Source organism: Propithecus coquereli, unplaced genomic scaffold (genome assembly GCF_000956105.1).
Source record: "Propithecus coquereli isolate 6110/MARCELLA unplaced genomic scaffold, Pcoq_1.0 Scaffold239, whole genome shotgun sequence".
In the NCBI taxonomy this organism is placed as follows: domain Eukaryota; kingdom Metazoa; phylum Chordata; class Mammalia; order Primates; family Indriidae; genus Propithecus; species Propithecus coquereli.
Window position 1 is genome coordinate 3281634 of NW_012147941.1, and position 26078 is coordinate 3307711.

The window sequence follows — 26078 nt, forward strand, 5'->3', positions numbered from 1 at the left end:
GGGGTGGGGAGGGGGCTGGGGAGTGAGTGCTAACGGCTATGAGTATTCTTTCTGGGGTGAGACAGAGTCTCTCTCTGTTGCCCTGGCTAGAGTGCCGTGGTGTCAGCCTAGCTCACAGCAACCTCAAACTCCTGGGCTCAAGCGATCCTCCTGCCTCAGCCTCCCGAGTAGCTGGGACTACAGGCATGCGCCACCATGCCCGGCTAATTTTTTCTATATATTTTTAGTTGTCCAATTAATTTCTTTCTATTTTTGGTAGAGACGGGGTCTCGCTCTTGCTCAGGCTGGTCTCGAACTCCTGAGCTCAAACGATCCGCCCGCCTCGGCCTCCCAGAGTGCTAGGATTACAGACGTGAGCCATGGCGCCCGGCCCAGAAAGGCTTTTAAAACAAACACCAAACATCTTTACAGGGATATCGTTTATATGCTATAAAATCCACCCATTTAAAAGACATACGGGGCCGGGCACGGTGGCTCACGCCTGTAATCCTAGCACTCTGGGAGGCCGAGGCGGGCGGATCGTTTGAGCTCAGGAGTTCGAGACCAGCCTGAGCAAAAGCGAGACCCCATCTCTACCAAAAATAGAAAGAAATTAATTGGACAGCTAAAAATATATAGAAAAAAAAATTAGCCGGGCATGGTGGCGCATGCCTGTAGTCCCAGCTACTCGGGAGGCTGAGGCAGGAGGATCGCTTGAGCCCAGGAGTTTGAGGTTGCTGTGAGCTAGGCTGACACCACGGCACTCTAGCCAGGGCAACAGAGAGAGACTCTGTCTCAAAAAAAAAAAAAGGCCTTTCTGGTTTCTGGGCAGAGAATAGACTTAGGGCAGCGAGAGAGGAAGGAGGGAGGCAGGAGGCTAGCAGTGTGGTCTCCCAGGCCTAAGGGGACAGGGGCCGGGGCTTGGTAGGGCTGGGGGGTGGTGGGGGCTTGGTGGGGGGAGAGAGGTTGGATGAGGCAGGGAGGGGCAGGGCCAGAGGCAGGACTTGTGGATGAGTCAGAGGTGGACGGTGAGAGGAAGCACAGCTGGAGGGCTGGAGGTCGGGTAGCTAGTGGCACTGTCCTGAGATGAGGCAGCCCGGGGGGTTGAGATGCCCGTGAGCTGCCCTCGTGGAGACGCTGCAGTGCCCTGTGAAGGAGGCAGCTGCGTGCGCAGGTCTGGACTGTGAGCTAGAGGGGAGATGGGGCATGGGCTATACATTTGGGAGTTGCCAGTCCAAAAATGACATTTAAAGCCACAGGACTCAATGAGATCATTAAAGGAGAGAGAAGAGAAGAAGCCTTTGGCCTGTGGGCCACAGATGCCACTGTGCCTTGGAGTATTGAGTGGCTTTGGCTGGATTCACAGGCATGGGGCTGCGACTGTGATTAGCCAGAGAATAGATTAATTTTCGAGGTTGTGACAGGCTTGGCTCAGCTCTCCTACTGTCCAGGCTGGGAGAGAGATTTGTTTCCTGGGGCCAGGAAATGCCCCTGGGCCTCTGCCCAAATGGACGGCTTTATTTTTGGCATCGTGGGTGCGGAGGCCCCGGGTCATCTCGCCTGGCTGCTCACTGGTCGCCTGGGGCCTTTGCACCAGACCAACACCCAGGGCCAACCCCCAGCTGGTTGGGGAAAAGAGGGGCATTTTTTGCAAGCTCCTCAGTGATCCTGATGCACAGCCAAGATTGAGAAAATGCGAAGACAACCGAGTTCCACACAAGCTACAAAAAATGAGTTTCGCATTTGGGGACCTTCAAATGGTCAGTGTTAGGCCCAGGCAGATGGTGCTGGATGAACTGCCCTGAATTCTGCTCCTCTTGCCTTGTGTGTTTTGAACTGGGGCTGGGGCCAGGGCGATCAGCCATCCTGGCCTGCTGAGGGCCGATGGGGCTTCTAGGGTGTGGGATACGGTGCTTAAAGTGGGAAAGTCAAAACCGGGATGAGCTGGTCACCCACACAAGGGAGGGATGTGTCTCAGACTGCATCTGAAATGATTTATTTCTTAAACTCTGATCTTAGCTGTGCACTTTAGAGGTTTTAACCACGAATGAGTGGAAGAGGGCTTCATGGGCTGGGCACAGTGGCTCACACCTGTAATCCTGGCACTTTGGGAGGCTGAGACGGGAGGATCACTTGAGCAGGCCGGAAAATCAAGACCAGCCTGGGCAGCACAGCGAGATCCTGTCTCTACAAAAAATTTAAAAAGTAGCTGGCTATGGTAACATGTGTCTATAGTCCCAGGCACTCAGGAGGCTGAGGCAGGAGGATCACTTGAGCCCAGGAGTTCGACGTTACAGCGAGCTATGACAGCGCCACTGGGATCCAGGTGCCCAGAGAGATTTAACAGAGGCAGAGGCAAGATCTCAGGGTGCTGAGGTCCAGGACGCCAGTGGGTGGTGGCAGTCAAGGCTGTTGGGGCTGTCCCCTTGGTGATCCGGTGAGCTTTGGACGGGGAAAGTGTCAAGGCCACAAGGTGATCATAGGTGGGAACCGTATGAGAGAGGGAAAGGCCGGGCAGACGTGCAGAGTCAACACCCTACCGGAAGCACACAGAGAACGATACAGCAAAACGGGCACGGCAGGGTGGGCTTAGGGAGAATCAGGCCAGTGGGGGACACTCGTGGAAGATTGTCTCCTGATTGGACTTGCCCATGGCACAGGGGCAGCAGTAGACAGAATAGAATGTTTGAGCAGTATTTGCTTTCAGTAGACCCAGAACTCACTGCCTTCATACCTGCCACATATCCAGAAGGTTCCAAAGGGGAAAGAAAAGAAGGCCCTAGACCCGTAAACAGCCTTGGCTCGCACGAGCTAGCGAAAGGGAAGGGCCACGTTAGGAGGCAGCTTCAAGGTTTTGAAAGCACAGTTGGGCCGGCTTGAAAGGAGCGAGGAAAACAGAGGGCAGAAGGCCGGAGGCTCCATCCGCAGCTACAGGCGGAAGGGTCAGAGGAAAGGTCCTGGGTGCCCTTGAAGTCTCCCGGGCTCCTCAAAACCCGAGAACAAAGGCCGAGGCGAGGCCCGTTCGGAGGAGCACAGGCGGAGGGCACTCGGTCCTCCCTGCACTCTGCGGGCGCGGGTTTCAGAGGCTTCCACGTGGGAATCTGAGGATGGTTTTCTACTGAGACAGATGTGAGGAGAAAGAGAATTCCTAGGTCTCTCCACTCAGAAGGCAGAGGAAACTTTCAGAAATGTAAAGTGGGTCATCTCATGCCCTGCTTTAACCCCTTCCCAGCTTCTTGCTACTCTCAGATTAAAATTAAACTCTGTCTTAGTCTGCTTTGTGTTGCTATAACTGAATACCACAGACTGGGTCATTTATAAAGAAAAGAAATTTATTTCTTACAGTTCTAGAGGCTGAGAAGTCCAAGGCCAGGGTGAGGGCTTTGGGCTGTGTTGGGGAGCGCGTCGGGGAGCAAGCCGACAGGAGAGGGCCAAACTGGCTTTTGTACCAACCCACTTCTGCGACGACATCAACCCATTCACGGGGGCCGGGCCCTCATGGCCTAATCACCTCTTAACAGACCGGGTCACACTTCTTGATACCATAAATGTCAATCACATTTCAACGTGAGTTTTGGAGGGGACATTCAAACCACAGCAAACTCTGACCCTGGCCTGCCAGGCCCTGCGGACAGAGCCCCTTCTGCCCGCTTCCTCTGACCCACAGGACAGCGCCCTCTGCTGCCCACCGCCTTCCCGTTCCTCAGAAGCACCCACCCTTTCCTGCCTCTGAGCCTTTGCACTCACTGCTGCCTCTGCCTGGAAGGGTCTTGCCACAGACTGTCACACGTGTCAGCTCGCTGGGGGCCATCTCTGACCTCCCCATTTCCTGAACTCCTCCAGGCACTGTCACTGTTCCCCGCTGTGGCATCCCCAGACTCACCTCCCCAGCACTCATCTTGCTGCCGTGCTGCACTTCTGGTCCTGGCCTCCCCCCTGCACTAGCCTGGAAGCCCCACGGGGCGGGACTCCTCGTCTTCCTCCTTCATTGCTGCAGCGTCAGTGCCTCACCCACTGCCCGGCTGGGAAGAAATGGTTAATGGTTACTTGTTGAGTTACAAAGGCTGGAAGATTCCAGAACGGTGGTTGGGCAGCAGCAATGAGCCCATAGCACAACCTCAAGAACTTGCTAAACAGAGAAATGCAGAGGGAAGAGCAACCGTCTAGTGGGTCATGGACTTGTTACACACATGGGTAACCTGCTCATGGATTGGAGGCCGTGACCCCAGACAGGGCCCACATTCCAGGGTGCCAGGACCTCAGTGCAAAGAGGGCCTAGACATTACAAATATGGGGACTTGGCGCCTGGAGAAGGTGGCCCGGGCAGGTCCTAAGACCTGGGAAAGCCACAGTCGGAATTTTGTAAGCTGTGCAAGAGGACGGAAGCATCCCTAATGCCTCGCTCTTTGAAAAGTGGCCCCCTGGGACAGCTGAGGCCCACGTCTTCTCCTTTCTCTGCCCTGCTCACGCTCTGCCTCTGCTCTGGTCCCTGGATGGCGAGGACATCATGGGTCTGGATTATACGGGTTCCGGGAGCACTTTTTGCTGAGATAACTGCCGGAGGGAACGCAGTCTGCTTGTAGTTTCTAACCTCAGGCTGGTGCCGGGATTCTTCATGTCCTATCAAGTGAGACTTTAGAAAAGCAGGGTGCTCTGGGGACGTGGGTCAGGTTAATTCGCCAGGGGAGGAGGTGAAAGGGCCACACTAGTGACCCAGGAGCTGGCCCAGGGGGAGTGCGGGGACGCTGGCATCCGAGGGGCTCTGATGCCTCAGGAGCCCCGGTCAAGATTGAGCAGAATGAAAATGGAGGGAGGAAGGGTTTGGACGTCAGTTTCTTTGGATTTCAGTTTTCATTGTAAAGATTTCATTGTGTATTTGAAAAGTTTTTTTGAGTGGAGAGTGTTCCTATAGTCCAAAAGTGGGGCAGTTTTCCTTTCTTATCTGGTTCGTTGCAGAACATCTGGCCAGCCGGCCGCTGGGGAGGCTGGGGTCGGTGCGGTGGGCGGCAGGCCCAGGGGCAGGGGAGGTGGCCCAGGGCGTCAGTTACCGACTGCTGCATCAGAGTCACCTGCAGGGCTTGTCAAAGACACAGACTGCAGGGCTGTCCCAGAGCTGCTGACGTAGCAGGTCTCCTGTGGGACCTGAGAATTTGCATTTCCAACGAGCACCCAGGGAATGCTGGGGCTGCAGGTTCCACACTCTGCCCGGTTCTGAATCATTCTATGTGGGCCAAAGCAGAGCTTCCCACCCCGGGTCTCAGGGGAACGCCCAAGGGAGTAGTGACCGGCTGGTGAGAGGCCTCCTGAGTCAGGGCAGGATGGTCTGGACGTGCGGCTGGTCACGCCCCCAGGTGGCTGCAGGGTTGGCCTGGAAATCCGGAGGCGTAGAGAGGAAAGTCAAGGTGTGAATGTGCATTCGTGGGTGTGTGTATGTGAGTGTGCCTGTGTGTGCATGAGTGTGTGTGTGCGGTAGGTGTGTGACCCCTTTTCTGCTATATTGCATCCCAGCTCCTGGAAGGGGGAGATGTCACTCCCCACTTGGAGAGTGACAGTCGGGTCTGGCCTGTCTCCCCGCTCTCTCCATGGGACGAGGGGACTCGTGATTGGTAAACTGGGCGAGTCCTGACAGCCCCATTGCATTAGCCAGGGGAACGGGAGTGACTGCTCCGAGAAAAGGGCCACTTGACTACTTGCACCCCATCTCTCTGGGACCTTCCTGTCTGTTAGTGGAAAGAACTCCCCTCCTTCCTCTCCCACACTTTCTGGAATCTTCAGTCAGCCCACAGAGATGCTGCAACAAAACTGGTAATCACTTTCCCCACCTGGCTCCTTGTGTCCACTCTCAACTGGCTGAAACTTGGAGGGGGGCTGCTGCGTGATTAATCCCCAAGTCTTCAGCACAGATATTTATTTCTGTCTATAACATGCTGGGGACACAAGGATGAGAAGACAAGGTTCCAATTGACCAAGAGCCCTCAGTTTGTGGAGGAGGGGCTCGTGCAAACCTGGGTGGGCCCCGAGTATGGTAGGAGCCTGGGTAAAAGGCATTTTCTCTTGTTGTTGTTTAGAGACAAGGTCTTGCTCTGTTGCCAAGGCTGGACTCAGTGATATGATCATAGCTCATTGCAGCCTCGAATTCCTGGGCTCAAGCAATTTTCCTGCCTCAGCCTCCCAAGAAGCTGGGACTACAGGCATGGCACCATGCCTGGCTAATTTATTTTTAGTTTTTGTAGAGATGGGGTCTCATGATGTTGCCCAGGCTGGGCATTTTTAAGCCTGTGTCAAGGGAGGGGCAGGAAGGAGTCAGGGGAGCCTTCCTGGAGGAGGTGACATTGAGGGCAGCCTGCAGGATTGAAGAGGACTTTGGTAAGCTTACCTGGGGGCAGAGTCTAGGCAGGAGGCACAGCATGAGGAAAGGCATGGAGATGTGTGAGAACATGGGGGGTTTCCAGCTTGGCTTCTCAAGGAAAAAATCTCTGAGATATTTGCATGTTTTTCCAGGTTGGGTTTTTCCATTCCCCAGAGCACTGAAGGCTTCTGGGAAAAACATCTGTTATCATTGTTTTCACTTAGACCGGGGGGGTGGGAGGTGGGCATATAATTTATTGTCCAAATGGGGCACTTTGCATTATTAAAAGGAGATACTATTAATTATTATGCTGGAACAACAGGTTAAAACTAAACTGTCATGAGCAAATGTCATGAGTGGGATGGTCACCCTGGACTTTGGGTCATCTACATGAGGGTAGGAGGCATGGCAGGGAGCCCCAGGCAGGCCTCTGTGGGGGCTGCCCAGAGGCCAGGAACAGCTGTTTGACCTGAGCAAACTTCTTGAGGCCTTAGTTCCCTCCTCCGTAAATGGGGGTGCTATCTTTTCCTGCCCCCGCTAAAGTTGTAGGAAGGATTTACCAGGGAATCCGTGAAGAGGAAAAACGAACTGGACCTCAAATCTCCCCCAGAGTAGAGGTGCCTCTCTGCCAGATTCCTGCGCAGGCTCTCAGCGTCTTCCTTCAGTCCTTGGCCCTGCCCAAGTGTCCCCCCCACCCCCAGCAGGCTGGTCCCTGGAAGACCTTAGACAATCAACAAATCTTCATCCCAATTTCCATAGTTGCAGGGCTAACGGCAAAATGCTCGCTCGATGGGAAAAGCAGAAAGCATTCAGATTTATTGCTTGGAGAGTTTGGTTTGTCTCCTGGGCCTGGTTGATGTAGTTTCCTCCAAGTTTCAGAGCATTTTGTTTAAAAAGAAAAATTTTTGACAGCAGTATTTTGCCTCACATTGGTGCAAGGTTTTATAGTTTACAAAGAGGTTTACATAGGAACAATAACAATCATCGCTACTATGTATTGAGTTCCTACATGGGGGGGTGCACAACCCTTGAAACCACTCTCCCTTGCCACGGATGGAGAAGCAGAGGCTCAGAGAGGTGAAGGGGCTTGCTCAAGGCTACGCAGCCCAGGGAAAGGGCAGGACAGGTCCCTCTGATTTCAAAGGCTCCACTCTGCCCCTCTTGCCTTCAACCTGACCTAATGCACACCTAGCTGCAGATAAACAGAAAAAACAAAACAAAACAAAAACTTGAAGCTTGTGCTGAAAACAGAGGCTGGAATGAATATAAAAATAAGCAGGTATGTTCAAGGGAAACTTTGAGTCCCCAAACAATATGTTTTGTGCTAAGACTAGTTTTGTAATGATGCAGGTGGTGGAGGTCCGGTGAGGTATGAGCAGGGTACTCATTTTCTAAGTTCTAATTCTCTGCTGTTCAAAATGGTAGCCAGGGCTGGGGCATGGTGGCTCATGCCTGTAATCCCAGCACTTTGGCAGGCCAAGGTGGGAAGATTACTTGAGCCCACGAGTTTGAGACCAGCTGGGCAACATAGTGAGACCCGATCTCTACAAAAAATAAATAAGTTAGCTGGGTGTGGTAGCATGCCTGTGGTTCCAACCACTCAGGAGGCTGAGGCAGGAGGATCGCTTGAGCCCAGGAGTCCGAGGTTATAATGAGCTATGATCGGGCCCCTGCACTTCAGCCTGGGCGAAAGAGTGAGACCCTGTCTCAGAAAACAAACAAACAAATGAACAAATAAATAAAAAACAACGAACAGAAAAACCCCAGCAGCCAGTAACCATACATGGCTATTGAAATTTAATTAAAATGAAATAAAATTTAAAATTCAGTTCCTCTGTTGCACTTGCCACATTTTAAGTGCTCAAGATCCACATGTGGCCACCCTACCGGACAGCACTGTGTTAAGCCACCAGCAGCCTGCTCCTGTCTTATCCTGACTGTCCTGGGGGAGGGGGAGCCACTGACACAAGTGATAGACACACCTGTTTCAAGGTAGGCCCCTCTGCAGTCAAGGCACCTATAGATACCATCCTGACACCTGTGACCCTCAATGCCACTCTGGAGCAGTTACAGCTCCAGGGATGCAAATAAGAGGCAGCAGTCAAAGGAGCGGCCACTAGCCGAGGCCTTGCTCCTCAGAACGTGGCCCAAGGACCAGCGGCATCAGCATCTCCTGGGAGCTTGTTAGAAAAGTGGAATCTTGGGCTCCGTGCCAGATCCACTGAATACGAACCTGTATTTTAACAAGATCCCCAGGTGATTCCTGTGCACATCAAGTCTGAGAAGCTCTGACTTAAGAGACAGGCTGAGCAAGAACAAAATACTGCTCCAAATATAGGAAACCAAACAGATATTTTCAGATCCAAAAAATAGCATCACCCCCCCACCCCATAGTACATGATTAAGCATGAGTCACAGAGAGCTGAGCGTCTCTGTGCCACGTGATCAATGACCACTCTTCCAAGGACAGACCCCCAGGGGGAAAACTGGGGGTGGGGGTTTGGGGGGGAGGGAACTGGCCCATCCTCCAGCTCCAGCACCTCCTCAAACCACAATGCGGTCACCCTCCCCAAAGCAAAGTGAACAGAACTGAGAATCACATCTCGGATCTCAGGGATGCTGCCTTTAAATCAGAGTTTCCACTTTTGTTTTTCTTCCCAGTGCCTTTGGCCGGTCTGAACAAACACACATCATTTAAAGGGAGGCACCTAGGAAAGGACCATGTCTCCCCCTTCTCTGGGGCGTGATGTTCCACAGGTCTCAGTGCCTGGAGCCAGGTGCTGAGGAAGCTTTCTGGGAAGGAACCGGCATCACGCCCATCTATGAAGAAAACAGGTGCAAAAGGTGGTTCCATCCTCAGCGAGGGCGAAGATGAAGCTTGAGATGAGCATGGCAGCCGCAGGACCCCCAGCTGGGGAAGGGGAGGGCTGCTCCAGGGGGAAGTTCTGGGTTCAGCTTCTGTGGCTTGCTGAGCTCTCTCCTCCCTTCACTGGGGATGACTCATCCCTTAATTCCTGTCTCCCCTCAGCCTACCTTTGGTCTTACTTATTTTTATCCCTGCAATGGAGTTAAGTTGCCAAAAGGATGATATTTTTCCACCTGTAAGGGCCCTCCTGGAGGATAAATTTTAAAATATTTGCTTTTACAATTTCCTCCTAGCAATAAAGCAGAGGACGGGAATGCTGTGGAGGGAGACGAGAGGGGGACAGCGACATGGGGACAGAGACATGGGCCCAGCAGGGAATTGCAAAGTGGCTTTGAGATGGACAGACATTCTAGGAGCTGATTCTAAGGAAATACTGGACAAGGGAGAAAGGAGGAATGGTTAACTATGCTTTTCATAACTCCGTAATACTGAAAAAAATCAAAGCGAACTGTAAACAGTCCTGCTGTTTTTGCTTATCCAGCCTGCAGTTCTCTTATTTTGGTAACAAACCTCATTTTTTTCCTCCCTGGAACAGCCAGTCATCCGTTGCACGGGGTCTTGGTGGGTCTGTCAGTCCAGATGCCAGGTCTTGCCCTTGGCTAAGGTGGGCACGTGACCCAGGCTGGGCCAGAAGGAAAGGAGACCCAGTATCTGGATGCAGCCATCCTGACGGGGGTGCCTAGCGGGGCTGACCCCTGGTTCTAGCAGCGTCCCTGGCCGAATCCTTTCTAGTCTGTTTTGAGGTCTGGCTGTTCACGCGTATCAGTACATTCTTTTTGTTGGTGCGGTTGCTGCTGGAGTTGACAGAGTTGGTTTCTATTATTTGTAATTAAGATTCCAAATGGACACAAACCCCAAGTACCCAGCCACGACAGCTCGGATCAACAAAGCACACGTGCAATACGATGCAAGCAGGCACAGCGATGAGATAAGAGTGTATTTGTTGACATGGAAAGAGGTTCACAACACATAGTTAAGTGCAAAAGCAGATTATAAGAAAACAGTATATATGGCATGATATTAATACTGCATTTGCAAAATATATATATTCTATATATTCACAGAAAAAGGCCTAGAAAAAATAGAACTACTCATTCTGGAGGGCAGGATGGCGAACGATTTTTCTTTCTGCTTTTCTTTACTTCCTAATCTTTCTACGATGTTTGTGTAGTGAGTTTTGCTGGTTTTTTTTTTTTTTTTGAGTGCAGGTGGGTCACGGGAATCGCCCTTTCATGCTGCCCATCAAAATGCAGTGACTGTTCACTGAACACCACAGTTCCTGCCATGGGGCTGCTCACCAACACCTCTGCTCAAGAACATTCTGGGGGTATCTGAGTCTCCAGAACAAGGAGGAAGCGCTCCCTGCACCCAGGGCACCAGCAGCATCCACTTGTTCTCACAGCAACCTAGTGAGGCCGAGGTTCTCCCTCTGCTGACGGAAAAGAGCCCAGAGAGGTGAGGTGACCTGCCTGGGTTCACACAGCACGGATTCAAAGCTGGGTCACCTGGCCCAGAGCCCCAGGGGCTACTAAGGTTTAGGAACAGAGCCAAACGCGGCAGCTGAGCACAGGGAAGGGCTCAACATTCCCCTGTGGCTTCAGCCGTGTGGACAAGCTGCAGACACGCTGGGCTGAGGGGAGAAGATCGTGCGTCAGTGTTGGGGCCTGAACTCCTTGCTCTGCACATGGCCTCCATGTTCCAGGCCCGTCCCGGGGAAGCAGGTGGTGGGCCCTGGAGGGTGGGAAAGGGGGCCACATCGTGCAGGCTCGGCCTTCTGCCAGATACTCTTCCTGCTGCTGCTTCTTATCTCCTAGGTCTTAGCTTGAAGGTCACCTGCCCAGAGAGGCCCTCCCTGACGCCCTGAGGCGGGCCCTGGCCATGCTTACCTCAGCCCCGTTTGTCTGTTTTGTGGCATATCCTACAAGGTGCAGCCACTGTCTGTTTACTTACGGCCTGTCTCTCCCCACCGACTGCAGGCTCCCTGCCTGACCCGCTCTCAGCTGTGGCCCTGGCCTCCAGCCTGGGATCTGGTCCGTTGCAGGCACTTACCAAGAATTTGCTGACTGATGGAGCAGATGCACACGCAGCTGGGGTGGCCGGGCAACTGCAGGGCCCAGGCCCGCCTCTGCCTTTTCCTGGGTGTGTGACCTCAGGCAAGTTGCCGCTCCGGGGTCTCTTCCAAAGCTCAACCCAAGTCCACCTGAAGGATTGGCCTCCTGCTTCCTGAATAGGTTAGGACCAATTTAAGGGAAGGTGATAGAAGTTGAAGTTGTTTACTAAATTATACCTTAAATCAACTGTGGGTTGATTATTCTTTCTGATGATAACATTGCAATGGTTTCCCCAGGAATCACTGATGTGCAATGAGCCCAATCATATCTCTTACTCAATAAACTCTTTTATTCTGGTTCACAGATTTTCCCATTACAATAATGAAAATAGCACTAGTGATTTGTAACACTTAGGCCCAAATCAAAGGGGAACCCCTCCTCAAATTATAAAGTAAATGACACATAGTTGGACATGGAGTAAATGTGGGGCAAAAGGCATTTAAAATATAGATAATGGGGTCAAGATTTTGTGTGTATGTATCAGGATGACACTGTTTTAGAAAGCACATGATTTTGAAAACTATAATTGTGATAAAACTCAACTATAGAGAAAAGACAAAATCAAGCAAAAACAAAAACCCAAAAACCAAAAGGAAGCAAATCAGATATGTGGGTAGATACGCAAACCTCCGGTCCTTCGGCTCTGGAATGGCAAGTGAGTGGGCTTCATAGAAATTCTCCATAGAAGGAATGTCTGGGCCTGGTGTGGCCATGGCCCTTGTCTGACATCGCTGCGTCTCCAAGTCCTGACTCCTCACAGAGGAAAAGAAGTTGCTTGCCTGACACATCTGCTCGGGGTCTGCCCGAGATGGGGCCTACGTTCCCAATCCCTTTGAGAACAGTCCCAAATCCCGAAAGGGAAAGGCATCCCTGTGGTGGCCCCACGAGCGGCGGGCAGATGGGGTCAGTGCCTGTCCTATGTCCCGCCAGAGCTGTCTGAGTGGTTCACTGGGAGCGGGTGGGCCTCGGTGTTGAACACCCAGTCTTCCAGGGAGAGCACGTCATCTTCAGAGAACAGAAGATAGAGATACCTGTGCCCCAGGCAGGGCAGGAAGCAAGACACCGCCTGTCAGTGCCCTGAGGAAGAAGGGTGGACCACGGGGAACACATCTCAGGGCCTCTGTGATGGGCCTGCAGCTAAAGTCGGGGGGGCCTGAGACCCCAAGGCTGCTCGGAGTGCTAGTCCTGGGGAAAGATGCTGTGGATGGCCTTGAGCTTTGGGGTCGGAGGGACCTGGTTTAACCTGGCTCTGCCCCAAGCCTCCACCCTCTCACTGCTTCCCCTGCCTGGCCCTGTGTGAGAGCCCTGCCAGGGGCTACACTCTCCATCCTTGCAGAGTGGCCTGAGTACGGCACCAGCCCCTCCGCCCAGGAGAGCCGCCTGTCAAGTGCGTGTTAGGGCGCTAACACGAACAGCGAGTTGTGACTCCAGCACACCAGTGTCCAGGCCATGGAGATTCTTTTTACTGGAAGGAACGGACCATTCCAACCCATCCTGAAGGGTTAAAGCACAAAGGCCTTGCTTGGGGGAACAGCAAGAAAATGGGGTAGCCGACTCCCACCCCAAGAAAGCAAGGGAAGGATGCAGCAGCAACACTGCCTACGCCATGGGAGGGAAACCATCGCTGTTACCACTGTTCCCATTTTACAGATGAGGACACGGATGCACAGAATTTAAGTAACCGGCGCGATCAGACGCGTCACACTCAAGGGGGTTGGATTCAGCCCAGGCTCACTCCCTGAGTGGCGACACTGGCCGGCCCAAGGCTCAGCCTGGGGTGCAGCCCTCTGATCCCAAGCCCTCTGTCCCCCTTGGGCTCCTGTCCTGTGACGCAGAACCTGGCTGTGGGAGAGGGGAGGGACCGCTGACCTGCACCCCCCCAACCCCCCACACCTAGGAAAAGCCCACATCGCCCTCTGGCAAGAACGCTGACCAGGCCCCAACTCACTTTAGCGTCTCTGCTAGAAAGAAGCTCTGCTGCTTGTTGTCGTGGTTGGGAGTGCTGTTGTACACATCTTGGATCCCAGAGAAACCGGCTTCTGTCCGACAGTGTTTCTCCAGGGCCTGAGGGAAAGGAAGGCCGCCTTAGCAGGGAGAGAGGAAAGGCCCCCAAGACTCGTGTCTGCCCAGTGGGCCAGAGCCCGAAAACAGACAGGTCCCCTGGCCCCGCGGCTGGGGACCCTGACGTTTGTGCGAGCAGAGGCCAAACTGTTCTGGGCTCAGCCACCCTGTCCCTCCACCCACCTCCGAGAACTCAGTCCCGATGGGCTGCCTGCCTCAAGTGCTTCACCTGCTTAAGCTTCTAAGCGGGGGACAGAGGTCAAGGAAGGCCACAGGTGAGCCTCACGGCCTGGGACTTGGGGAATGGGCTCAGCACACCCAGGGATTCTCTGAAGACTTGGATCCTGGGCCCGAGGCCCGTGGGCCACCAGCTGTCCGCCCTTTGTATGTAAATGCAATTTCTACCCACTGAGGGTCTGTGGGCTCCGCACAGGAGTACAAAACACTTGGCCTTGGAAGGCTAAGAACCAGGGCCTCAGGGAAGCGGGCAGACTCTGGCCAACAGCCTCGCCAATGATCTGAGTGGCCCCCGGGCCCTGCCGGGCTTGGTGCTCTGAGCGTATGGCTCCCAGGACAGCCTGTGCTTCCCAGAGCAGGTGGTGCCTTGTCCGCCTCAGAGTGTGCATGGGGCATGCGGCACAGAGAAGGCTCAGCGTCCATCAAGGAACCTTCTGGAATCTCCACACCCGCCTTTGACACCTACCCCAAAAAAGGCCATGAGATTTCCAGTGAGGTGTTGGGGGCTGAGGGGAGGGTGGGCCGTGAGGGCTAGGAGGGACTGGGCAGTGGGGGGCATTTCTGGGAAGAAGAGGGAGGTGAGGGTGAGTTGCTGGCATTCGAGAGGAGAAATCCCAAGTGATTTATGAAGGCTTCAGGTCAGGAAAGCGGGGACAGTGGTGGCCACACGGTGCTTTAGGCAGCTGCCCAGCCTTTGGCCCCCTCCGCTTGCTGAGTCTTGGGTGCTGGCCCCAAGGCCATGGCACTTAGAACCCAGCTGGGACCCTTGGCCCCCTGAACCTTACCCAGAAGTCAACCTGGCTTCGCCTTCCTCTCCTTACCCGAGCTCGGGGGTTTGGGACCCTGTCTGTGCGTCCTCAGGGGCACCTGGCCACCCGCCCTCCGGGCCCACTCACCATCACCACTTCCCAGCCCCACTCCCTGTAGATGGGGTCGTGGGTCTGCCGCCACAGGTACATGTAGCTCTCGACCACCTCGGGCCGGAGGATGTAGTAGCTCTCGCTCAGGTGGGTGGCCACTGCCTCTCTGCCGGAGTTAAACCAGAAGGCCTCGGGCCCGAGTTTGGTATCTGGGGGAACAGCCAAACAGAAGGCCTGGGTCAGACCTTCCGCCTCCTGCTTTAGGAGAGATTTCAGTTGCCTGGGACCCTCGGCCAGGGCGATGGTTAGTGACGTGTTAGGATGGGGCAGGCCCTGCTGGCATTGCCCCGTAAGACTGCGCTGGGCCAACGCACAGCTTCTCTCTTGGCCTGGGCTGGCCAAAGCAAGACCCTTGAGGCCTCAAGAATTTTGCAGTTTTCGGACCTGGGAATGCAAACAAGCTACACAGCAGTCTGGGAAGACAGAAGTTTGAGCGATGTTCCACAATTGTGTATTTTGAGACACTAGCTCTGCCAGAGGTTAGCCAGAACTCAGCCAAGAAAGGGTTTCAGGTTTAAATGTTTGAGGAACAGTGGGTTAAACAAAGTGATATGGCCTCATGTCTACAGGACTTATCAGATCCTTTAATATGCTAATGTGGAATGATGCTTCTCCAGAAACCTCTTTTCTTAGAGAATTGCTTCTAACCTCCCAGACTCAGCCTTCCAGAGCTGACAGTTTGGGAAACAGCTGAGGTGGAGATGAAGGGAAGACTTGCCCAGGAATACACTGAATAAAGAAGGCCCGCCCTACGAGGTCTTGGTTCTGTTGTTGTCATTGTTATGTCGGTCTTTGGACACTTTGCTGCCATTCTTGTTTTTTCTGCATGACCACGATTATAACCACCGCTGCAGCCACTACTTACGATTTCTGGCAAGGGCTGTGCTGGGTGCATATACAGGATTTCAATCCTTAAAGAATGGTTTTTTGCTGTGGTAGATGCTACTATCCCTCTCTCATGCATGTGGAAACTGAGGATCAGAGAGGCTAAGTAACTTGCTCAAGATAACACAGTGAGTCATGGCTGAGCTGGGATGTGACCCTGGATCTGATGCCCTTTCCCTGGGCTGGGCACCCTTGCTCTCTCTCTCTCGCCCCCCACCCCGGGTCTAACCCTCTGGGTTTAACATGTAGGGTATGTGGGCCAGACCTTCCTCTCTTCAATGCCTGCACATCCTGTCCAGGTCACTTGAGTACCCAGCTCTGTCCCTAACGTGTGCCTCCCCCACCACTAGAGTTCAGAACCCTGAGAGGCCCTGGGTTGCTTTTCCTCGTACGACAGGGGCTGGAACCTTGGAAGCCACCCACTCTTCCATGGAGGGTTTCGTGGAATTAGCTAGACCCTGGCCCCTCCAATCTTTTCAAATGGTGCGGCGGCTCCTGGCCACCAGAAAACAGTCGTTTTGCCAAGTGGCTAATGGGGTGAGGGCAGGAGCGGCCGCCGCAGCCGTCCTCAGGATGAGCCGGGCTGGCGGCAACAATACGCTCTATTAAGCGGCTGTATTTTATGGCCTGGGCTGATTGTCCTAGACGAATAGCGAGCTTTTTATTATTCCTGAGATTTCTTATTTGTTTATGGTCCTGGCAGAGAGAGCTCTTTGAAGAGAATGGAAGACCAGTTTTAAAGACCCATTGCAATTCTCTGACTTCCTGGAAACAGCTCCAGGAGAACCAGCTTCAACCGGAGCAGGCACAGACACATGGCCGTGGCTGCCAACGTTCGCCTGCCGCGCTGCTGGCTGGAGGCGGCTGCCCGAGTGTTCTCACAGACCCTCGGCCTCACTCTGGGACCCCTGCCTTGTTATTCCCATGGAACAGAGAGGAAAACAGAGGCCACCCAGGTGGTGGTGGCAGAGCGGCACTTGAGCCAGGGATATTTACTGCAAACCTTGGGTCTTCTCCTCCAACCAAGGCTGGGGTTACAACTCAGAGCAGTGGGCATCTCGGGGGGCCATGGAGGGCCGGGGACCTTCCCGAAGGGCACTGCTGAGAGAGACAGTATGTCGGGAGGAACTGGGCATCAGAAGGCCTGGGCTCCAGCCCAGACTCAGCTACTCGTGCGCAGCGTGACTTTGGCTATGTCACTTCCCCTCTCTGGGCCGACTCGGTTTCTGTGTGTAAATCAAGGAGTTGGGCTGGTGCTCTCTAACGAGACCTCTGACTCTAGCATCTGACAATTCTGTGGTGAGCCCTGAGCGGGTTGGCCAAGAAGCTCTCAAGCTTCCCAGTGGTCTTGGGTCCAAGAGGGTGACTGAGCAGGTGGTTCCAGGAGGTGGAGAGATACCCTATGGTGGGGGGGGATGTACTAGGCTCAGGGGGCCAACATCTCTGCCCCAGGGGCTCGATGACCCTTTGCTCTGTGCCCCTGTCATGGGACCTTGGCTGAGTTATCTCTGAGCCTCAGTTTCCTCATCTGTGCTGTGAGGTTCAGTGATGATGTGAGTCAAGGGCTGGATAGCACCTGGCACACACAAAATGCTTGATGCATCTTACTATCTCCCCTTCAATTTAGGGTACAATCTCAGGGCCTGGAGAGCACATCCCTCATTCAAATCCTACATGCTTTCCAAGGGGAAACTTCCCTAAGACTACGTGCTCCCTTCACTCACTGCCACTCTGCTGGTCTTTCCAGTTCTTCCTGGTGTCTAGCCTCAGTCTCTCCTGCTGCCCCTTTCCCTTGCAGGGTTACCTGAGCGGGCGTATGACTCGTGGCACGTCTTGGTGATCTGGGCTGCGAGCTCGCGGTAGTGGGCCCTCTTTTCTTCCTTGGCATCCTCAGCGCCGAGGGCGATCATGCCCCCGGAGAAACAGGCCAGGTGCCCCATCTTGTGGTCCAGAATCCCCCCTCGCCACTCAGCAATGTAGGTCAGCCCCCCGGGAGAGACATTCAGCAAGTAGGTCTCTATTGCCTGGGAGCAAGGTGGGAATTGGGCAGGAGGAAGGGGCGCGGGAGGGCACAGAGAAGGGAGGGGAGAGGATGGAAAATGAACATTTTGGAGACAGCAGTAAGCGCAGCTCTGCTGAGCCCTCCATCCCAGGCAAAGGAGGCCCGTTGATCTCTGTTGGCGGAGGTGCCCGACGGGCCACGGGAGGCCCGGCCACTAGCTGAGCCGAGTCTGGTGCCTGCTGGGAGGCTCGGACGAAGGGCAGCTCCCCAGGGTGAGGTTCTCACATGGGCTTTAAAATCTTCTACATTTTAAAAAACATTAAAATAAATTTTAAGATAATTATCATCCTCCATTAGATCCTCTGTTAGGAGGTCTTAACCTGAAGCCCAGTTGGCCTGTGGATGGGTTTCGGGGGTTCAGAACACCCTTAAAGTTGTACCCAACACTTTTGTGAATGTGCATCTTTCTGGGAAGAGGGTCTGTCTATTGCTACCAGATTTTCAAAAAGGACTTGCAGAAAAGTAAGAGCTGCTCTTTACAGGAACCGTATCATACGTTTCCTCATTTAACGTCCACAGCAAGCCAGGCACCTGGCCTGCTGCCCCACACAGACAAACGGGTGGAATGGTTTGTCCCAGGCCCCCCAGCCACACCAACCAGGACCTCCACTACCCCACAGCTGCTCCTTTTGGCGAGAAGGGTGATGCTGTTCGTAAAGACTCTGGGATATCAGGGTGTGCGGGGGTCAGGCCATTGGGGCCCCAGGAGCCCTGGAGACCAAGGTGATGGAGGAAGCTGCTCACACAGCTGCAAGGCCAGCCTGGATGGGCCGGTGAGTCCTGGACCATGGCCGGCAGCCTCTGGGGCCCTCGCCTCTGCCTCCACCCTCACCCCTCCAGGGGGTCTCTGCATTCGGTAAATAACGAATCGGATCACATGACCTGCCTGCTTAGAACCTTCAGTGGTTTCCAAGTGCCCTCAGGCGAAAGTCCAGCAAGACCTGCAAGACTCCATGATCTAGACCCTGAGGTTTGACCTGATGCTGCGGACATGGCCCCTGGGCACAGACTCCTTGGGTTCAAATCCCATCTCCACCAGTGCCAAGCTGTGTGACACTGGGCAGGTTACATGTTCTCTCTGTGCCTCAGTTTCCTTGTGTGTAAAGTGGGGATAAGAGCATTAACTACTCCACAAGGTTGTGAGAATTAAATGAAGTATGCCTGCAGAGCTTGGCATATTTCCCAACCCACAGTCCCCAATATATGCTGGCTCCTCTAATTCCTCTCTGGTCTGTCCCCTGCCCCTCCCTGCTCACACCCCACCCCAGCCACACTAGTACCTCCAACCCTGAGAATATTCCCTGGATGCCAGCATTGTGCTGGGCACTGGGGACACAGCTGTTCTGTAGAGGGGACATGGCCATGCCTCAGGGAGCTCACCCAGGAGGGCAGAGACTTCCCAGCAAAACCACACACACAAGGTGCGGTTTGTGATCAGCATTTTGAATGAGACAAATTGAGGGGGTGAGATAAAAAAACTGGAGGGTGCCCCACTTTGCAGAGCGAGGTCAGAGGAGTCTCTCTGTGAAGGTGACTTTCGTGAAGGCTGCATTTTCTTCTGGCCCCGGGGCTTTGCCAGTTCTGTCCCTCCTTCCCGAAGCAGCTGTACCCTGCGTGTTCCAGCCCGACTTTGCTAACTCCTGTTCGGCCACTAGGCCTCCTCCAGAACACCACAACTTAAACCAGCACTGCGGCCCCGTCACTCTGTTGTCCCCTCGCCTCTCTACAGAGTGACATTTGTACTTGGCGTATGTTTCTGTTAAATGTCTGTGGACTCTGGGAGCCGTGTGACGGCAGGAGCCACCAGCAGCAGGCTCCATCAAGTGCCTGCCACGTGTAAGGTGCTCAGACAACATTTGCTCCTTGGTCTGTGTCTTCCTTTTCCCTCCCCTGTCGGGGCCCAGGGCTGGTGGGCTGGCGCAGGACCCTCGCTGAGTGGCAGATGGGGAGGCACTGACAACGGACCATGCCAGAGCACCTGTGCCAAGGTGGGGGGAGTGCTGAGGCCTGCAGGGCCGCCCGGCTGCCAGGCCGCAGTCTGCTCCGGGCCTGGCCTGGCTCCTGGGCAGAGCTGGTCCCCGGCAGCTGCTTGTATCTCTAAGCATGTGGCGCAGGGTAGGGGTGTCAGGGCCCAGAAGCCTGGTTCACAGTTACCAGTTGTCAACATTTTGGAGAGAACACAGACATCTGAGGGAGATCCCAGGATGCCTCGCACTGGGGCTGGAAACCTGCACCTTCCAGAATGCCTCCCATAGGTCATTTCCATCTGGGGTTAGCCTCAAGCTAAGCAACTGTAGCAGAGAGGAGATTCTAAACCAGTGCCTCTGTGAGGATACAACTGAGACAAGCAGAGGCAAGGATGAAAAACGAGGCTTTCTAAAACTCTGAGTAAAATACAAGATAGCACAGGCTGGGGACCAACTGGCAAAAGGTTTCAGGGGTGGGGAACCTGCAGCCTTTAGGCCATATGTGGCCTTTTAGATCCTTAAGTGCAGCCTTTTGACTGAATCCAAATTTTACAGAATAAATCCTTTTAATAAAAGAGCAGTGTAGGGAGCTGAGTGGGGAGTCACAGAGCTGGTTCAAATCTCAGCTCTGCAATTTAAGAGTTGGGTGACTTTGGGCAAGTTACTTCACTTTTTTGAAGATTCAAAAAATCTGTATTATGGGAGTAATGCTTATCTGTAAAATGGGAGTAATAATTTCTGGAATGGCTATGAGGATTAAAGGAGAAAATATTCAAAGACTCTGGCTCCATGCCTCCTGCAGGAACCCCATCCCGGGAGGGATTTCAGGCCAGCCGGGCTCTCCTACGATCTGGCCGCTGCTAAGTGGAGGCAGGAGCACTGGATTTAGAGTCAGTCAGAGCTGTGTTTCTGTCCTGGCTCTGATAGTTGTTGCTGTGTGATCTTGGGCCTTTCTGGGCCTCAGTCTCATCATCTGTAAAATAGGTGCTGAATAAGACGAGGCACTTAGGGTGTGTGCCTGGAGGAGCCAAAGTGACCAAAGTGCTCCTGTTCTTCATCTTGTTGCCCTTCCTTCTGTGGCACTCAGGGCTGTGTGAACCTCCCACGCCCACCCCAGCTGGACATTGGTCTAACCTGGTGGTTTCCAATCCCCACTGCCCATCACAATCGCCGTGGGAGCTGGGGCAGGGGTGGGATGGTGGGGTGGCTCCAGCATGGGATTTCTAAGGCTCCTGGGTGACCCTAAGGTGCAGGCAGAGTGAGAATCTTTAAGATGCTGTCACCCGGGCAGGGGGCCCTGAGGCTGTGATATAATTAGTCAGGGGTACAGCCTGGACATCAGGATTTTACAACTCCCTAGGTGATTTTAACAAGCCAACAAGGTTGAGAACCACCAGAACATTCTTCAAAGCCCCAAACTTGCCAGAGGCCCAGCCTTTACCCAGGGTCAGAACTGCTCCAGGCTCTTTGCTAGGGAGATCAAATGCGGGGAGCAAAGCCTCTCCTATTCAAAGTTCTCTCCTGTTCAATCAAGTGTTCCCAGTTTCCTTAAATAATTCATGGCCATTTCTTCCCTTGAAGCCTCAACTACAGTGTGCCCTGAGGGCAGGGAACCAGGCCGCTCATTAACTTCATGTTTACTCTGCGAGGAAAGGCACCAAGGGCCTCTCTCACAGCACACCCTGGCCGCCAGCTGAACGCTAATCCTCCGGGGCTCTGGTCTGAGCTCTGCTGAAGCTGACAGCAGGCAGGGGACAGGGCTGAGACTCAGACTGAGCTGGGACCGGAGTCCCAGGAGCTGCTCCATGACTGCGGTCTCGTCCCTGGGAGCTAGGCAGGGAAAACTCAACGCCGAGCCCACAGTTTAAAGGGTCCGTGGCTCTAGAGGCCCATTTCAACGTGTGTCTTTCAAGCACTACCATTCCTGGCCAGATTCGTGTGATCAGAGGGTAGAGATCAACTATCCACCCACCCAACTGCTCACACCCATCCCCCATCCCCCGGCCACCTAGCTACCCATCCGCCCACCCATCCTTTCACCAACCGGGCATTCATTCACTCGTTTACAAAATAGTTACTGCACGCCTATTATGTTAGGCACTGTTTTAGGAGTGGGGCACACGGGGTGAACAAACAGACAAGACCCCTGATCCTGGATGACTCTTATTCTATTTGGGGAAGACAGATAAGGGACGAGTAAACAGATCTGTGCACATGACGGTTTCAGATGCTGATAAAGGTGACGAGGAGGATGCGCCTGGGTGTGTGACATGGAGGCTGGGCATTTTAGGGGAGCGAAGACCAGTACGTGGGCCCAGGCACGTGGATGATATTCCAGGTAGAGGGGACATCGAGCGCAAAGGCCCTGGTCGGAGTAGGCCTGGTGTGTCTGAAGAAGGGCAGGAAGGCTGCTGCTCAGAGCAGCTGAGAGTGTAGAGGGAAGGGGCTGGGGACGAAGTCGGGGTGCTCACAGGGCCCAGATCAGGAGGGACCTGGCGGGTAAAGGAGGAGTCGGGTCTATTCCAGGTGCTGAGGGAAGCCAGTGAGGAGAAGGACAAGCGTTTCCAGTTCTTCTGGCTGCCTCTCGGAGAACTGACTTACAGGGCAGGGCAGAGGGGAAGCCAGGTTAGAGGAAATAAGGAGGTGGTTTGGACCAAGGTGGTGGCAGAGTAGATCCAACTGGCTCAACTTACTTTATGGGGAAACTGAGGCCCAGAGCCTGCCCAGTGCCTTTTCACTAGTTGGGCTCCGAGGTGTCTGTTGATGGGCTATGGGATTCCCTAACCCCCTTCTCGACAGCTCGGTCTGACTCCCCTGCTGTCCTAGTTTCTCCCTGTTCGGAGGGACTCTCAGTCTGCCATCCCTTGTTCATTCCATATTCCAGGGACAGACCAGCAGTGATGCCGTTTTTGCCAGTTCTGTGCTGTGTGGCCTTGGGCAAATGCCTTCCCCTTTCTGGGCCTTGGTTTCCCACCACAGAAAGAGAAGGAGCAGAACTGGATGCCCCACTGAAGGCGGCCTCTCCCAGCTTGGACATGCTCATTAGGTCATCATCTCTGGCTTGGCAGGAAGACAGCTGAGGGTCTCACTTTGGCAGCTTCCCCTGGGGGGCCCAGCCCACAAATCTGGCTGCCTTCTGGGCTCTGATATATTAACTGAGACATAGACACCATGGGGGTGGTGGATTTTGAGTCATGGTTTCTGAATTGACTGTCACTTCCTATGAGACCTTGAACAAATGACTTAACCTCCCTGAGCTTGGGTTTCAAATCTGTAAAACACGGGCACTGACACTGTCCCAACTTCAGAGCATTCAGAAGTCATGAGATGGGGTGTGAATCATCCAGCTGGGAGGGGACTGTCATGTCATTCTTCTCACTGGCTCACCAGGGGGAGGCATGAGCCAGCCTCCGCCCATCTGGCCCCTGCTGCCCCCAGCACTTGGGGCCTGCGAGAGAGCCGGTGGCTAATGGCCAATGGCCCACGAAGAATCAAGTGCGCCTCTTACCTCCAAGGCTTCGTAGTACATATTTTTAGCCTCCATATCTGTCTTGGCCGACATCAACCAGGATTTGATCAAATATTCATAAAAACTGTCCCCGAGTCCTCCAACCGAGACGTGGTCTGTGAGGGAAAGAGGAAAGAATGTAATCTCCATCTGCCGCCGGCGGGGCTGATGGCGTGGGGTGGCTGGCACAGCGTCCTGGGTGGCCATGGTGCTGTGTGTGGGCATCTGACCAGCAGCCACCAAGCCCCAATGGGGGCTGAGAGGAAGACTCAGCCTACAACTGGGAGAGACCAGGGCCGCCTTGAGAGTGGCTGTCCTGTGCAAAAGTGCACGGGCCCATCCGGTGGGTGCCATAAATCATCGCGCTGTAGCAGCCTGAGGATGCCAGGGCCTCTGGTTATTATCTGTAAATGAGTTGCATTTCCTTAAAAAGATAATCTGGTGGTAGGGAGTTCAGAGGTTTTTATTACCCACTCACAAACATGGTAATTAATGCTGGGCAGCTTCATAAAAGGCCATGGACAGGAGGAACAAGAGCTTTAATTTACTCAGCCAGATCCTCAAGTAAAGAGCCACTCTGGAAGAACTGAGTTTAAATTTAGCAAATTGGGATAATGGAGTTCAAAGGAGTGGGGCAGGGAAGAATTGAGTTTGAAGACCTCTCTCTGCCGTGGTGGCATCTGCCTGGTGGACGGTGGTCCAGCCACGCTGCCCAGAATCACCCAAGGAGCAGGGCCTTTCAGGCTTTGGCTGGACGAGCAGGTCTCTCCACCCAGGGCTGTCCCGGGAGAAAGACGGGTTGCCCGAGGAACACTTAACCACAGAACCAAGATGTGGAAAACACTTCACTCACGTGCTTTGAAAATTAACAACAGGGAAACATAAAGGCATTTAATAGATTTAACAAAGAGCAAACCGTCTGTGTCCTGATTCACTTAAGCAGAGAGACAGAGAGGGGAAGGGAAGTTGGGTGAACTGCAGGTATGGTGGGGGGATGGGCAGTGTGTTTTCAACTCCTCTGGAGAAGGAGGGGGTAGAAAGCACGTGGGCAGGGGAGGGAGAAAGACAGAAGATGCATCAACAATTACCACGTACTGAGTGTCTCTTGTGGGCTAGGAGCTTTGCTGTATTATTTATAACTCATCTTCCTGAGCACGGTGTAAGGTAAGCACTTGATCAACCCCATTTCCCAGATAGGAAAACTGAGAGTGAGCCTTAACAGCTTGCCCAAGCTCACCAAGCGGGTGAATGGTAAAGCCCCAGCTTCCTGCAGCTGTACACGGTCAACCAGAAAGTGCAAACAAGGAGGCACGGAGAAAGACAGACGAGTGTGCGGGCACAGAGACCAAAAGATAGAACCAAGACAGACATGGGAACCAGGAAAGGGGGCTGAGAGCAGGCCAGTCACACAGTGAGCCAGCCCTCTGGCCCCCTCCAGCCGTGATCCACAAATAAGCCCTTGGCCAGCAAGGGTTCCGGCATGGAACACACACCTGCAAAAACTGGAACAGACAAGATAAAGCACGAGCTTCGGGAGCACCTGGGAGGGGCTGTGCAGGCTGGACTGTGCTCTGGTGAGGAGGGGAGAACCAGGACTGTGGCCCTGCTCTCCGTCGTTCCCAGGTGCCAGCACACAGGGGCTGGGCCAGGCCTGGCACGTAGATGGCGGGTCCCAGGCTGGAGCAGGTCTGTGCAGGGGGTCGGGGGGAGGCTGGAAGTCAAACTGGGCTGGGCTCTGCTTAGAGCCCTTCTCCTCTCTGCTGCCACAGAAGGGGGCCCTGTCACAGGCAAGGCACTGTCACATCCAGACTCATCTCCTGCCCTGCCCTTCGCACCTTTGTCTCTGCCACGCAAACACCCCTAGCTGCCAGCCTTCCCTGCCTAACCTCTCACCTCTGTGCTTCGGCTTGTGCCAACCTGGGCCTGATATGCCCTTCCACCATGCGTGGCTAATGCTTCCTCACCCACCAGGCCTTGGCTCAGGTGCCCCTCCTCAGAGAGGCCCTCCTTGCCCCTAGGTCCAGGTTACAGGCCCTCCTCAGCGTTCTCACAGCCCTGCTCATGGTCCCTCCATGGGGGGCAGCCACGAGGAGTGAGCGAGATAAGGCACATGCCACACCCGAAGCACTCGGTGGCAGCTCTCCCTGCCACGGTGGCGCACGCCTTGGCATCAGATGCTCCGAGGCTTAGTGTTACGAGTATCTGTGCGTGGGTCTGCCTCCCCCACTAGACGGTGCTGTGGGCTTTTTGTGGGGAGGGACCGCGTATGATTCACTCTCTGTGCCCAGTACCTGTAAGGCACACAGGGATGTCCAGGGAACACTGGCGAATGAATGAAAGGTAGGTCTGAGCCACACTGGGAAGGGCCTTGAATGCCAAGCCAAGGAGTTTGGATTTCCTTATGTGATTATGGAGTGTGTGTGAGACAAGGCCCAGGGTTACCTCTGGCAGCAGCATGCAGGAGGGGGCGGCCAGGTCATCGGGGTTCCATGGTGTTTGAGATACAACTGCCTCTTGGGTATGTGTGAATAGCTCTCAGGGGGACTCAGGTGGACAACTCTCATGTGGAGGTCCCACCGCCCTAGAGCACGCATGTGTGGTTTAGACACGTGTGTGCGGTACGCTGGGAGAGGGACAGGAGTGGGAATTAGAAGATGTGGACCTGCAGTAGCTCAGGACAAGCCACTGCCCACCCTGGGCCTCAGTCTCTGGAGCCATAAGATGCATGACGAGGGAGCAGCAGCCAGTGTGTGGGCCCCGAGCAGAGACGGGCTCTGCTGGGCCCAACTGTGTTGCATTCTCATCATACCTGGCAGCGGGGGGCTGAGCCACAAGCCTGGGAGTCGCTGGCACGATGCCAGGGAAGCCGCAGGCTGGAGCTCACCCCTACACCCACTAGGGAGATCTCAACTTGCAACCTCCCTCCCACCGAAGAAAGCATGGGATTGGGGCAGTGGACAAGGAGGGCAAGTTTCTCAGGGGCACGCAGAGGGGCTGGTGAGCCCTCCTCAGCAGCTCTCTGAGCTCTAAGTGGGTTGGTCTTAGGATTGTCTCCATCTGTGTTTGGTGCCAC

The 26078-nt window shown here is 54.1% G+C and overlaps 1 protein-coding gene across 1 annotated transcript in view; it reads right to left on the reverse strand.

Moving 5' to 3' along the window:
* Nucleotides 1-11634: 11634 nt before the first annotated feature.
* Nucleotides 11635-26078, reverse strand: part of MAN1C1 (mannosidase, alpha, class 1C, member 1) — a 33350-nt gene continuing 18906 nt past the window's right edge. Inside the window, exons 6-10 of the mRNA XM_012646005.1 lie at nt 23006-23121; nt 17273-17492; nt 14560-14732; nt 13314-13429; nt 11635-12396 (exon numbers count right to left, since the gene is read on the reverse strand). Coding sequence (XP_012501459.1) covers nt 12282-12396; nt 13314-13429; nt 14560-14732; nt 17273-17492; nt 23006-23121 — 740 coding nt within the window. The 3' untranslated portion in view covers nt 11635-12281. The remainder of the gene's footprint in view (nt 12397-13313; nt 13430-14559; nt 14733-17272; nt 17493-23005; nt 23122-26078) is intronic.